We start from the raw sequence: 14,283 nt of genomic DNA on the forward strand, positions 1-14,283 counted from the left end.
GACCAACACTCAACCTTTAATAATTTAACAAATTGTACAAACATGTTTCTATAGGATTTTGTTCGAGGTCAATACTTTTCAGCACAAGCTTCTGTACATCTGCTATCAACACTATATGTCATTACTGGACCATAAGGTAAATATTGAACTTTAGAGTTTTGTGTCATGAATTACAATGATTGCATTGTTTTCTCTTTGTGGTTTTAGGCTGGGTAAGCACTCTGTGGCAACTGCTGATGGAAAAAGGGCTCATCGTGTGTCTGTTGTTGTTACGTGTAAAAGCAAGATTATGTTGACATTTAAAATTTGGATAAAAAATAAAATAAGAATGTGGTTTGTTTTTTCTTCATTTGTGTGTGTAATTACTTCCTTTCATGGATCCACATACAGCTTTTCAGTTGACATCACAATGGCGATAAATAATAAATGACATCACAATGGCGATAAATAATAAATGACATCACAATGGCGATAAATAATAAATGACATCACAATGGCGAGAAAACATCAAAACAGTGACTGCATGCCAAATGGGAACCCTGCAGAGCACTACTTTAGACCAGAGCCCCGTGGGCTATTGGACTTCACTAGTCCTACTAATTACTGGCTTAGAAGCCTACCTGCTGTTGAAGCCATTAGGTTCTCTGTGTGTGTGAGGGTACTCCCATCCCAGTGGATTAAAAATGCTCTTATCTGCAAGAGAGGCACTGTCAGTTCTTCCATTTCCATATTGGTTTGGTGGAACTCCAAGTCACTGTGACATTTCGGCAGTCATGTCATATCATCTCTGTTAAAGAGATTGAACAGGATCTTTCAGCATTTCCAAATTCTTAACATATACGAATTGCATGATTTATTAATAGATGTAAAGTCCCCTGTTTAGGGGACCTGTGTGGTTCTGGTAACTGGTAACCAGTGTGGTTCTGGTAACTGGTAACCTGTGGTTCTGGTAACTGTTAACCTGTGTGGTTCTGGTAACTGTTAACCTGTGTGGTTCTGGTAACTGTTAACCTGTGTGGTTCTGGTAACTGTTAACCTGTGTGGTTCTGGTAACTGTTAACCTGTGTGGTTCTGGTAACTGTTAACCTGTGTGGTTCTGGTAACTGTTAACCTGTGTGGTTCTGGTAACTGTTAACCAGTGTGGTTCTGGTAACTGGTAAACAGTGTGGTTCTGGTAACTGGTAACCAGTGTGGTTCTGGTAACTGTTCTAACCGATATTTCCGGGTCTAAATTGGTCTGTGGACTCTGTAGATATAAATGTCTTGCATTGAGTGGTAGCCCTGATTCTCACAGACACAGGAGTATGTCTCTTCTGCCTGTGTGAAGCAGGGATGTCCCTCAGAGATCCATTTATAGCCAGTAATCAAAAATAATTGTAAACAAAATACACTTATTTGTCATAGAAGGACTAGATTAATATGATATGAAAGGCAAGTTCCTACAAGTTCAGGAAGCCATGATAGAGCTCTGTGAGACATTCACAGTGATGGGGGCAGATGTTTTGATTTTTAAAAAAAATCAAATTTTCTCTAACACTAGATATTTGAATATGTATTTTACAGTTATAAGGAGGGTGAAATATTATAGTCAGTCCTTTTATAAATTGATTATACTGTATTAAAAAATATATATAAGTCATTTCAAGCCCGATTCATACAGTTTTGTTGATTCAGAAATACATATTTAATATTTTCATCATATTGTCCTGTGTACTTGTGTCCTCGAAAGTGACTACACCTCTGCAATTTATTTAAAAAATTTTTACCTGGAAGGTGAGATTTTAACCTCGGAGTATGCAGGATTACTAGTTATTGTTTATGGCCCTCATGATGAATCCTTACTTCTGGGGATTAGATAGATTACAATGATTTACATTTAAGAGGTTTTAAATTATCACATACAAACCATAAAGACTCATCCATACACAGAGTACAGGGATGTTTTAAACCATAAGGACTCATCCATACACAGAGTACAGGGATGTTTTAAACCAGAAAGACTCATCCATACACAGAGTACAGGGATGTTTTAAACCATAAGGACTCATCCATACACAGAGTACAGGGATGTTTTAAACCAGAAAGACTCATCCATACACAGAGTACAGGGATGTTTTAAACCATAAGGACTCATCCATACACAAAGTACAGGGATGTTTTAAACCAGAAAGACTCATCCATACACAGAGTACAGGGGTGTTTTAAACCATAAGGACTCATCCATACACAGAGTACAGGGATGTTTTAAACCAGAAAGACTCATCCATACACAGAGTACAGGGATGTTTTAAACCATAAGGACTCATCCATACACAGAGTACAGGGATGTTTTAAACCATAAGGACTCATCCATACACAGAGTACAGGGATGTTTTAAACCATAAGGACTCATCCATACACAGAGTACAGGGATGTTTTAAACCAGAAAGACTCATCCATACACAGAGTACAGTGATGTTTTAAACCATAAGGACTCATCCATACACAGAGTACAGGGATGTTTTAAACCAGAAAGACTCATCCATACACAAAGTACAGGGATGTTTTAAACCAGAAAGACTCATCCATACACAGAGTACAGGGGTGTTTTAAACCATAAGGACTCATCCATACACAGAGTACAGGGATGTTTTAAACCAGAAAGACTCATCCATACACAGAGTACAGGGATGTTTTAAACCATAAGGACTCATCCATACACAGAGTACAGGGATGTTTTAAACCATAAGGACTCATCCATACACAGAGTACAGGGATGTTTTAAACCATAAGGACTCATCCATACACAGAGTACAGGGATGTTTTAAACCAGAAAGACTCATCCATACACAGAGTACAGGGATGTTTTAAACCATAAGGACTCATCCATACACAGAGTACAGTGATGTTTTAAACCATAAGGACTCATCCATACACAGAGTACAGGGATGTTTTAAACCAGAAAGACTCATCCATACACAGAGTACAGGGATGTTTTAAACCATAAGGACTCATCCATACACAAAGTACAGGGATGTTTTAAACCAGAAAGACTCATCCATACACAGAGTACAGGGGTGTTTTAAACCATAAGGACTCATCCATACACAGAGTACAGGGATGTTTTAAACCATAAGGACTCATCCATACACAGAGTACAGGGATGTTTTAAACCATAAGGACTCATCCATACACAGAGTACAGGGATGTTTTAAACCAGAAAGACTCATCCATACACAGAGTACAGGGATGTTTTAAACCATAAGGACTCATCCATACACAGAGTACATTGATGTTTTAAACCATAAGGACTCATCCATACACAGAGTACAGGGATGTTTTAAACCATAAGGACTCATCCATACACAGAGTACAGGGATGTTTTAAACCATAAGGACTCATCCATACACAGAGTACAGGGATGTTTTAAACCATAAAGACTCATCCATACACAGAGTACAGGGATGTTTGAAACCATAAAGACTCATCCATACACAGAGTACAGGGATGTTTTAAACCATAAGGACTCATCCATACACAGAGTACAGGGATGTTTTAAACCATAAAGACTCATCCATACACAGAGTACAGGGATGTTTGAAACCATAAAGACTCATCCATACCTACAATAGAGGGATGTTTTAAACACTGAGAAACCCCCCCAAGCCAAGCAGTAAACACAAAAAGCCAATTTGATTGAGGTTTTAGAGAACAGTCACCATATAGTAAACCTCACCTTAAGAAGCAACAGGAGAGAAGCCTGGGCATCCAAGGCTATCAACATAGTATACACAGGGTTCATTGTAACCAGGCTCCAGATGGCTCCGTGCTTCAGCCAAGTCCTCTCAAGGTCGTTCAAATCAGTGTCACACCAAACATGAATGGCATAACAAAGCTGTGTGTCAATGACAGTCAGAAGAGTTGGCTCAAGCACATACCATACAGACCTGGGAACAGGCTCCTTTCAGCCAGTGAACCACATACCCTACAGACCTGGGAACAGGCTCCTTTCAGCCAGTGAACCACATACCCTACAGACCTGGGAACAGGCTCCTTTCAGCCAGTGAACCACATACCCTACAGACCTGGGAACAGGCTCCTTTCAGCCAGTGAACCACATACCCTACAGACCTGGGAACAGGCTCCTTTCAGCCAGTGAACCACATACCCTACAGACCTGGGAACAGGCTCCTTTCAGCCAGTGAACCACATACCCTACAGACCTGGGAACAGGCTCCTTTCAGCCAGTGAACAACATCAAACCATATGATCTAATCAAATCAGTGACTTCAACGCGTCACTCTTTCCAGCGTCACTTTATTGTCAGTTCAGAAAGGGGAAGCGTGGGGAAAACAGACGAGGAACATAATAAAGAGAGTTAACACATGAGGCCACGACTAAACAAATAAAAAACAGGGGAACGTCCGTGTTCCATTGTGGAAGAGCTGGAGACGTTTTGACAGGCACTTCTCTCTCACCTGTAGTCCTGTGAATTAGAAGCAGTGGTATAAAATAACACAATAAACAGAAAGCCAAAAGGAAGAGGTTGTTGTATGAAGCTTCACGGAGAGAAAACAAAAGCTTCATTTTAAAAAGGCCCCATGCTCTCTTTGCTCCATCACACACACCCTAACCCCAACGCCACACACACACCACCCTAACGCCACACACCACCCCAACACCACCCCAACGCCACACACACACACACCACCCCAACGCCACCCCAACGCCACACACACCACCCCAACGCCACACACACACACACACACACACACACACACACACACACACACACAATAATTGATAGCAAAATAAGCATATACAATGAGAGTGCCTTGATCAGATCAGTACAGTAAGGGTTGTGGGGTTGATTCCCACAATGGCCACATATACTGCAGATGTGCCACTATGTAGCTGTAGGTGCCTTTGGATTAAAAGCATCTACTAAATGACCATATTATTTTACATTATTAGATGTTGGGTGTGGGACAGACACGAGCCCAGGGTTCTACTGGGACGGACACGAGCCCAGGGTTCTACTGGGACAGACGCGAGCCCAGGGTTCTACTGGGACAGACGCGAGCCCAGGGTTCTACTGGGACAGACGCGAGCCCAGGGTTCTACTGGGACAGACGCGAGCCCAGGGTTCTACTGGGACAGACGCGAGCCCAGGGTTCTACTGGGACAGACGTGAGCCCAGGGTTCTACTATGTAACCAAGGGGATGTGGAAGTCGGGACTGTCGAAGAGCAGGGGTCTCCTGGGTGGCGTGGGGTCCTTATCAGCCTTGTGTAAGAGCTTGAACAGTCCTGTACCAATGTTCATGGGGATTCCCATGATGATGCATTCAGATACACCTGGAACCAGAGGAGACAGAGAGATTCAGATACACCTGGAACCAGAGGAGACAGAGAGATTCAGATACACCTGGAACCAGAGGAGACAGAGAGATTCAGATACACCCGGAACCAGAGGAGACAGAGAGATTCAGATACACCTGGAACCAGAGGAGACAGAGAGATTCAGATACACCTGGAACCAGAGGAGACAGAGAGATTCAGATACACCCGGAACCAGAGGAGACAGAGAGACTGCGCTCAATCAGCTGTGTCTGGGATTTCTTTCTCAATGGCTGGAAATCCGACCGCTCTTCCGTCTCCTCCCCATTTCAATTAGTGAAAACACTTGACAGGTGGCTAATTAGTTATTTCAGATCAGTGCAATGAATGAGAGAAGTTGTGGAAAGGAGAGATGTTTTTTTTAAGACAACAAAAAGCCAGTTTATTCTTTGTTATCGAATAGCTGTATTTCTGTGACTCTGCTACAGTAAGAGGAAGCCTGAAACTCACCACAGACCGAGTCCTTCTGACCAAAGTACGCAGCGTCAAAGAGATGGTCGGCAGTTTTCTCAAAGGACGCCAGCATCAACACGCTCTCCTTCATCTTAGCCAGGCCAAACCGGGTGATACCCAGGATCTCACCCTATGGATGGAAAATACATTATCCTTATTGCATAACCCTATATATTATCATATTACATTATCCTATTGCATAACCTTATATACTATCATATTACATTATTCTACCACATTATATTACATTATCCTGTTTCATATCACTATTACATTATTCTACCACATTATCATATTACATTATCCTATTGAATAACTATATACTATCATATTACATTATTCTACCACATTATCGTATTACATTATCCTGTTTCATATCACTATTACATTATCCTTACATATTATCATATTGCATTATCCTATTGCATATCCGTATCACATTATGCTACCACATTATCCTGTTTCATATCACGATTACATTATCCTATCACATTATCCAATTGCATAACCCTATTCTATTACCGTAGCACATAACCATATTACACAATCTTATTACATTATCCTATTCCATAACCCTATTATATTATTACATTATCCTATTCCGTAACCCTATTATATTATTACATTATCCTATTCCATAACCCTATTATATTATTACATTATCATATTACATAACCATATTACATGATCTAATTACATTATCATATTGCATACCCATATTACATGATCTAATTACATTATCATATTGCATAACCATATTACATGATCTAATTACATTATCATATTGCATATCCATATTACATGATCTAATTACATTATCATATTGCATAACCATATTACATGATCTAGTTACATTATCATATTGCATAACCCTATTACATGATCTAATTACATTATCATATTGCATAACCCTATTACATGATCATATTGCATAACCCTATTACATTATCATATTGCATAACCATATTACATGATCGAATTACATTATCATATTGCATAACCCTATTACATGATCTAATTACATTATCATATTGCATAACCCTATTACTTAAAACCCATTACATACGTTATTATACATATTGTATCCTATCATATACAGAGACGTTGTTTTTATTAAACTAAATATTTTTCTTGAGCAATTGTATTAGTTAAAAATATATACTGAACAAAAATATAAACGCAACATGTAAAGTGTTGTTCCCGTGTGTCACAAACTGAAATAAAAGATCCCAGCAATGTTTCATAAGCACAAAATGCGCATTTCTCTCAAATTTAGTGCACAAATTTGTTTATATCCCTGTTAGTGAGCATTTCTCCTTTGCCAAGATAATCCATCCACCTGACAGGTGTGGCATATCAAGAAGCTGATTAAACAGCATGATCATTACACAGGTGCACCTTGTGCTGGGGATAATAAAAGGCCACTAAATTGTGCAGTTTTGTTACACAACACAATGCCACAGATGTTTCAAGTTTTGAGGGAGCATGCGATTGGCATGCAGACTGCAGGAATGTCCTCCAGAGCTGTTGCTAGAGAATTTAATGTTCAGTTACTTGAACTCTGTGAAGCATTTATTTGGGCTGCAATTTCTGAGGCTGGTAACTAATGAACTTATCCTCTGCAGCAGACGTGACTCTGGGTCTTCCGTTCTTGTGGCAGTCCTCGTGAGAGACAGTTTCATCATAGCACTTGATGGTTTCCACGGCTGCACTTGAAGAAACTTTAAAAGTTCTCAACATTTTCCAGATTGAATGACCGGTCTTAAAGTAATGTGCTTATTTGAGCTGTTCTTGACATAATATGGACTTGGTATTTGACCAAATAGGGCTATCTTCTGTATACCACCCTTACCTATCTTGTCACAACACAACTGATTGGCTCAAATGCACTAAAGAAAGAAATTCCATAAATTAACTTTTAAGAAGGCACACCTGTTAATTGAAATGCATTCCAGGTGACTACCTCATGAAGCTGGTTAAGAGAATGACAAGAATGTGCAAAGCTGTCATCAAGGCAGAGGGTGGCTACTTCGAAGAATCTCAAACATAAAATATATTTTGATTAACAGTTTTTTGGTTACTTCATGATTCCATATGTGTTATTTCATAGTTTTGATGTCTTCACTATTATTCTACAATGTAGAACATAGTACAAATAAGAATCCTTCAATGAGTAGGTATCCAAACGTATGTATTATTATATTTTTGTGTGTTTTTAATATATATATTTTTACACCCCTTTTTCTGACCAATTTTGTGATATCCAATTGGTAGCTACAGTCTTGTACCATCGCTGAGGCACTGCTTCTTGACACAATGCCAGCTTGACCCGGAAGCCAGCTGCGCCAATGTGTCGGAGGAAACACCGTAAACCTGGCCACCGTGTCGGCGTGCACTGCGCCCGGCTCGCCACAGGAGTCGCTAGAGGGCGATGGGACCAGGACATCCCTGCCGGCCAAACCCTCCCTTAACCCGGACGACGCTGGGCCAAACCCTCCCCTAACTCGGACGACGCTGGGCCAAACCCTCCCCTAACCCGGACGACGCTGGGCCAAACCCTCCCCTAACCCGGACGACGCTGGGCCAAACCCTCCCCTAACCTGGACGACGCTGGGCCAAACCCTCCCCTAACCCGGACGACGCTGGGCCAAACCCTCCCCTAACCTGGACGACGCTGGGCCAAACCCTCCCCTAACCCGGACGACGCTGGGCCAAACCCTCCCCTAACCCGGACGACGCTGGGCCAAACCCTCCCCTAACCCGGACGACGCTGGGCCAAACCCTCCCCTAACCCGGACGACGCTGGGCCAAACCCTCCCCTAACCCGGACGACGCTGGGCCAAACCCTCCCCTAACCCGGACGACGCTGGGCCAAACCCTCCCCTAACCCGGACGACGCTGGGCCAAACCCTCCCCTAACCCGGACGATGCTGGGCCAATTGTGCGCCGCCTCATGGATCTCCCAGTCACGGCCGGCTCTGACACAGCCTGGAGTCTAACCAGGATCTGTAATGACACAGCTAGCACTGCGATGCAGTGTCTTAGACCGCTGCACCACTCGGGAGGCAGGTGTCCAAACTGACTGGTACTGTATTTCAATGGAAAACACATGTAAAATATGACATTAGCGGAGAGTAGGCCTGCACAGGTTAGCAAAATTCTGGGAACTTTCAATAAATTCCCAGTTTTTCCCAGAAATCCTGGTTGCATGATTTATTACGGGAATCCTCTAAACCAGGCTTTCGGGAAAACCAGGGAATTTATTAAAAGTTCGAGGAATTTTGCATCTCTGCTGCAAACAGAGGACTTCATCTGTCGTCACAAATCAAATCAAATCAAAAAAAAAACTCATTATTATTCGTCTTTGAATAAAACATTCTCCATCTTTTCACCGACCTTATAGGACATGAGGTCAGCCAGGAGCATGACGTGTCGCCTGTCGATGCTCATGCCGTGGTTCACCATGGTGTACTGGATCTCATTGATGATGGTGGACCTAGCAGCCTCGATACCAATCGTCTTCTCAACCTGGGAAACAGAGAGACAATCAGTCGATTCTGTTTAAAGGAGACTAGAATTCCAAACTGATGTTTGTATGATTAATTAAATGGGAGGATAGGAGGTGCAGCAGGGAGACAGAACAGACAGAACAGAAATGCTTAAGGCTCATGCTGGGATCAAACTAGGATCCCCGCCGCGGGGAAAGTAGATTGTTCTGGAGGAGAGAACAGTCAGTTGGTTCTCGGCACATACGCATTGGGGAATTCAATCAATTAATTTATTTAACAAAGCCCTTCTTTTACAACAACAGCTGTCATAGAGAGAATTGGTTCAGGCCAATCAATGAGATGATCATTTGAAATTCGACCAATATATGTGCCGATAATATGTTGCCGTTTGTTTTTGGAGGAGGGGCTTCTACAGTCTAGTTACCTCATAGGTGTTGTTTGAGGTGGTCCTGTTGCCGTTGACACCGTGGGTTGCCATGACACTGCGTAGGTTGTCTCCCTCAACCAGCAGCTTGTACTTGTTCTTGCCGGTCTGCTCGTCGATGTGAATGACAGCTCTGGAGACCTCAGGGATACCCTGTACCACCACCTAGTAACACCACAGAGACAAAGAGGAGAGAGAGGGAGGAAAGGAGAGAGGGAGGAGAGAGAGGGGACAGAGAGAGGGAGGAGAGAGAGGGGGCAGAGAGAGGGAGGAGAGAGAGGGGGCAGAGAGAGGGAGGAGAGAGAGGGGGCAGAGAGAGGGAGGAGAGAGAGGGGGCAGAGAGAGGGAGGAGAGAGAGGGGGCAGAGAGAGGGAGGAGAGCGAGGGGGGTAGAGAGAGGGAGGAGAGCGAGGGGGCAGAGAGAGGGAGGAGAGCGAGGGGGCAGAGAGAGGGAGGAGAGAGAGAGGAGAGAGAGGGGGCAGAGAGAGGGAGGAGAGCGAGGGGGCAGAGAGAGGGAGGAGAGAGGGGGCAGAGAGGGAGGAGAGAGGGGGCAGAGAGAGGGAGGAGAGAGGGAGGAAAGGAGAGATGAGAGAGAGGGAGGAGAGAGAGGGGACAGAGAGAGGGAGGAAAGGAGAGATGAGCGAGAGAGAGGAGAGTGAGGGGACAGAGAGAGGTAGGAGAGAGAGGAGAGGAGAGATGAGAGAGGGGAGATGAGAGAGGGGGAGGAGACAGAGAGAGGGAGGAGAGAGAGGAGACAGAGAGAGGGAGGAAAGGAGAGATGAGAGAGGAGACAGAGAGAGGGAGGAGAGAGGGGACAGAGAGAGGGAGGAGAGAGGGGACAGAGAGAGGGAGGAAAGAGAGGGGACAGAGAGAGGGAGGAAAGAGAGGGGACAGAGAGAGGGAGGAGAGAGGGGACAGAGAGAGGGAGGAGAGAGGGGACAGAGAGAGGGAGGAGAGAGGGGACAGAGAGAGGGAGGAAAGAGAGGGGACAGAGAGAGGGGACAGAGAGAGGGAGGAAAGAGAGGGGACAGAGAGAGGGAGGAAAGAGAGGGGACAGAGAGAGGGAGGAAAGAGAGGGGACAGAGAGGGAGGAGAGAGGGGACAGAGAGAGGGAGGAAAGGAGAGATGAGAGGAAAGAGAGAGAGGGAGGAGAGAGAGAAAGGGAGGAAAGAGAGGGGACAGAGAGAGGGAGGAAAGGAGAGATGAGAGAGAGGGAGGAAAGGAGAGATGAGAGAGAGAGGGAGGAGACAGAGAGAGGGAGGAGAGAGAGGGGACAGAGAGAGGGAGGAGAGAGAGGGGACAGAGAGAGGGAGGAAAGGAGAGATTAGAGACAGAGAGAGGGAGGAAAGGAGAGATTAGAGAGAGGGAGGAAAGGAGAGATTAGAGAGTGGGAGGAGACCGAGAGGGAGGAGAGAGAGGGGACACACTATAATGAACTGTACAGAGGCGTGGCAGCATTACCACCTGGTGAATTCTATACATTTCTAATCATAAAGCCCCTTGTTGATACAATTCACTAATTCACTAAAATAATCCATGGCGAGACCTGCCTGAAGACTGACACAAGTTTTTAGTTCAACACTTTAGAGCCCCAGTCAAAAGTGGTTCACTATATATAGGGAATACGGGGCCCTGGTCAAAAGCAGTGGGCTGAATAGGGTGCCATTTGGGACACAGCGTTACTCTTACCTTGGGCAGGTTATCCTTTAGAGACTGGAGGACGTAGTACATGGAGCTCTTGCTGTTTTCCCTGGGAGATACACAGACCACTGCCTCCCCGTGTACAGCTATGTCTCCAGGCTTCACTCTCAGCTTAGACATGCAGATAGAGTAGCGGACTGTCTCTGCATTCACCTGGGGAGAGACACAGACAGAAACAGATAAGAGTCAGAGAACGAGAGAGCGAGAGAGAGCAGAGAACGAGAGAGAGCAGAGAATGAGAGAGAGAAAGAGAGCAGAGAACGAGAGAGAAAGAGAGAGAACGAGCAGAGAGAGAGAGAAAGAGAGCAGAGAACGAGAGAGAGAAAGAGAGCAGAGAACGAGAGAGAGAAAGAGAGCAGAGAACGAGAGAGAGAAAGAGAGCAGAGAACGAGAGCAGAGAACGAGAGAACGAGAGAGAGAGAACGAGAGAGAGAAAGAACGAGAGAACGAGAGAGAGAAAGAGAGCAGAGAACGAGAGAGAGAAAGAGAGCAGAGAACGAGAGAACGAGAGAGAGAAAGAACGAGAGAACGAGAGAGAGAAGAGAGCAGAGAACGAGAGAGAGAAAGAGAGCAGAGAGCGAGAGAACGAGAGAGAGAGAGAGCAGAGAGCGAGAGAACGAGAGAGAGAAAGAGAGCAGAGAGCGAGAGAGAGAAAGAGAGCAGAGAGCGAGAGAGAAAAAGAGAGCAGAGAGCGAGAGAGAAAAAGAGAGCAGAGAACGAGAGAGCGAGAGAGAAAGAGAGCAGAGAACGAGAGAGCGAGAGAGAGAGCAGAGAACGAGAGAGCGAGAGAGAAAGAGAGCAGAGAACGAGAGAGCGAGAGAGAAAGAGAGCAGAGAAAGAGAGAGCGAGAGAGCAGAGAAAGAGAGAACGAGAAAGAGAGCAGAGAACGAGAGGAGAGAGAGAGAGAGAGACATGCACACACAGTTGAACAGTCAAACATCTCAGGCTTCTCTACAGTGAGTTGGGTTGGATGGAACTACGGGCCGACCTGCCTGATTACTAGTTTAGTCAGGCAGGCCACGCTACAGTATAAAACAACCCTTTCACTTAAAACCCATCGTTTAAAGAACAATCCAACGCACAATTAGTGTAGCGTGAAGAATAGCTCTGCTCTCTGTGGAGCTGCATCCTACTCTTGTCAAACTGACAAAGAAACAACTGCCTGACTTCCTGTCTAAACTGACAAAGAAACAACTGCCTGACTTCCTGTCTAAACTGACAAAGAAACAACTGCCTGACTTCCTGTCTAAACTGACAAAGAAACAAGTGCCTGACTTCCTGTCTAAACTGACAAAGAAACAACTGCCTGACTTCCTGTCTAAACTGACAAAGAAACAACTGCCTGACTTCCTGTCTAAACTGACAAAGAAACAACTGCCTGACTTCCTGTCTAAACTGACAAAGAAACAACTGCCTGACTTCCTGTCTAAACTGACAAAGAAACAACTGCCTGACTTCCTGTCTAAACTGACAAAGAAACAACTGCCTGACTTCCTGTCTAAACTGACAAAGAAACAACTGCCTGACTTCCTGTCTAAACTGACAAAGAAACAACTGCCTGACTTCCTGTCTAAACTGACAAAGAAACAACTGCCTGACTTCCAGTCTAAACTGACAAAGAAACAACTGCCTGACTTCCAGTCTAAACTGACAAAGAAACAACTGCCTGACTTCCTGTCTAAACTGACAAAGAAACAACTGTCTGACTTCCTGTCTAAACTGACAAAGTCAGACCTGGGATGAAACAGACTAAGAAACCTGATCCTGTAAAATGTCACCTGATAAAGATCAAAGGTGGATGTCCTGAAACCAAAACAGGTTATTTCCTTTCATCCCTCCCAGTAGTTCACACCCACACACATATAATTGATAGAACAGCATATAGAAATATAATGAATAGAGTCACTAGAATGAATAGAATAATCACATAGAATTACAATGAATATACACTACATGACCAAAAGTATGTGGACACCTGCTCGTCCAAAATCGAATTTAAAAAAGATAATGGGCATTAATATGGAGTTGTTCCCCCCTTTGCTGCTATAACAGCCTCCACTCTTCTGGGAAGGCTTTCCACTAGATGTTGGAACATTGCTGCAGGGACTTACTTCTATTCAGCCACAAGAGTATCAGTGAGGTCAGGCACTGATGTTGGGCGATTAGGTCTGGTTCGCAGTCAGTGTTTCAATTCATCCCAAAGGTGTTTGATGGGGTTGAGGCCTCTGTGCAGGCCGGCCAGTCAAGTTCATCGACACCGACCTCGACAAACCATTTCTGTATGGACCTCTCTTTGTGCACAGGGGTATTGTCATACTGAATCAGGAAGGGCCTTCCCCAAACTGTTGCCACAAAGTTGGAAGCATAGAATCGTCTAGAAAGTCATTGTATGCTGTACTGTTAAAATTACCCTTCACTGGAACTAAGGGGTCCGAACCATGAAAAACAGCCCCAGACCATTATTCCTACTCCACCAAACTTTACAGTTGGCACTATGCATTCGGGCAGGTAGCGTTCTCCCGGGCATCTGCCAAACCCAGATTCGTCCGCCGGACTGCCAGATGGTGAAGCAAGATTCATCCCTCCAGAGAACGCGTTTACACTGCTACAAATTCCAATGGCGGCAAGCTTGACACCCCTCCAGCCGACATTGCGCATGGTGATATTAGGTTTGTGTGCGGCTGCCCTTGCCATGGAAACCCATTTCATGAAGCTCCGGATGAACAGTTATTGTGCTGACGTTGCCTCGGTTGTAACAATGAGTGTTACAACCGAGGACAGCCACGTCGCGGCTGAGCAGTTGTTGCTCCTAGACGTTTC

General features: G+C 44.4%; 1 protein-coding gene across 3 annotated transcripts in view; it reads right to left on the reverse strand.

The window, feature by feature from the left end:
• LOC109876755 (DNA-directed RNA polymerase III subunit RPC1) overlaps positions 1-14,283 on the reverse strand; it is an 83,203-nt gene continuing 68,920 nt past the window's right edge. For 2 of the 3 annotated variants that reach the window (XM_031821167.1, XM_031821168.1), the window contains 5 exons: positions 11,452-11,616; positions 9,764-9,928; positions 9,227-9,358; positions 5,828-5,960; positions 1-5,335 (listed from right to left, as the gene is read on the reverse strand). In XM_031821167.1, coding sequence (XP_031677027.1) covers positions 5,187-5,335; positions 5,828-5,960; positions 9,227-9,358; positions 9,764-9,928; positions 11,452-11,616 — 744 coding nt within the window. In that variant the 3' untranslated portion in view covers positions 1-5,186. The remainder of the gene's footprint in view (positions 5,336-5,827; positions 5,961-9,226; positions 9,359-9,763; positions 9,929-11,451; positions 11,617-14,283) is intronic. The other variant, XR_004209113.1, reaches the window with a different exon arrangement.

This window comes from Oncorhynchus kisutch, unplaced genomic scaffold (genome assembly GCF_002021735.2).
Source record: "Oncorhynchus kisutch isolate 150728-3 unplaced genomic scaffold, Okis_V2 scaffold3902, whole genome shotgun sequence".
NCBI lineage: Eukaryota > Metazoa > Chordata > Actinopteri > Salmoniformes > Salmonidae > Oncorhynchus > Oncorhynchus kisutch.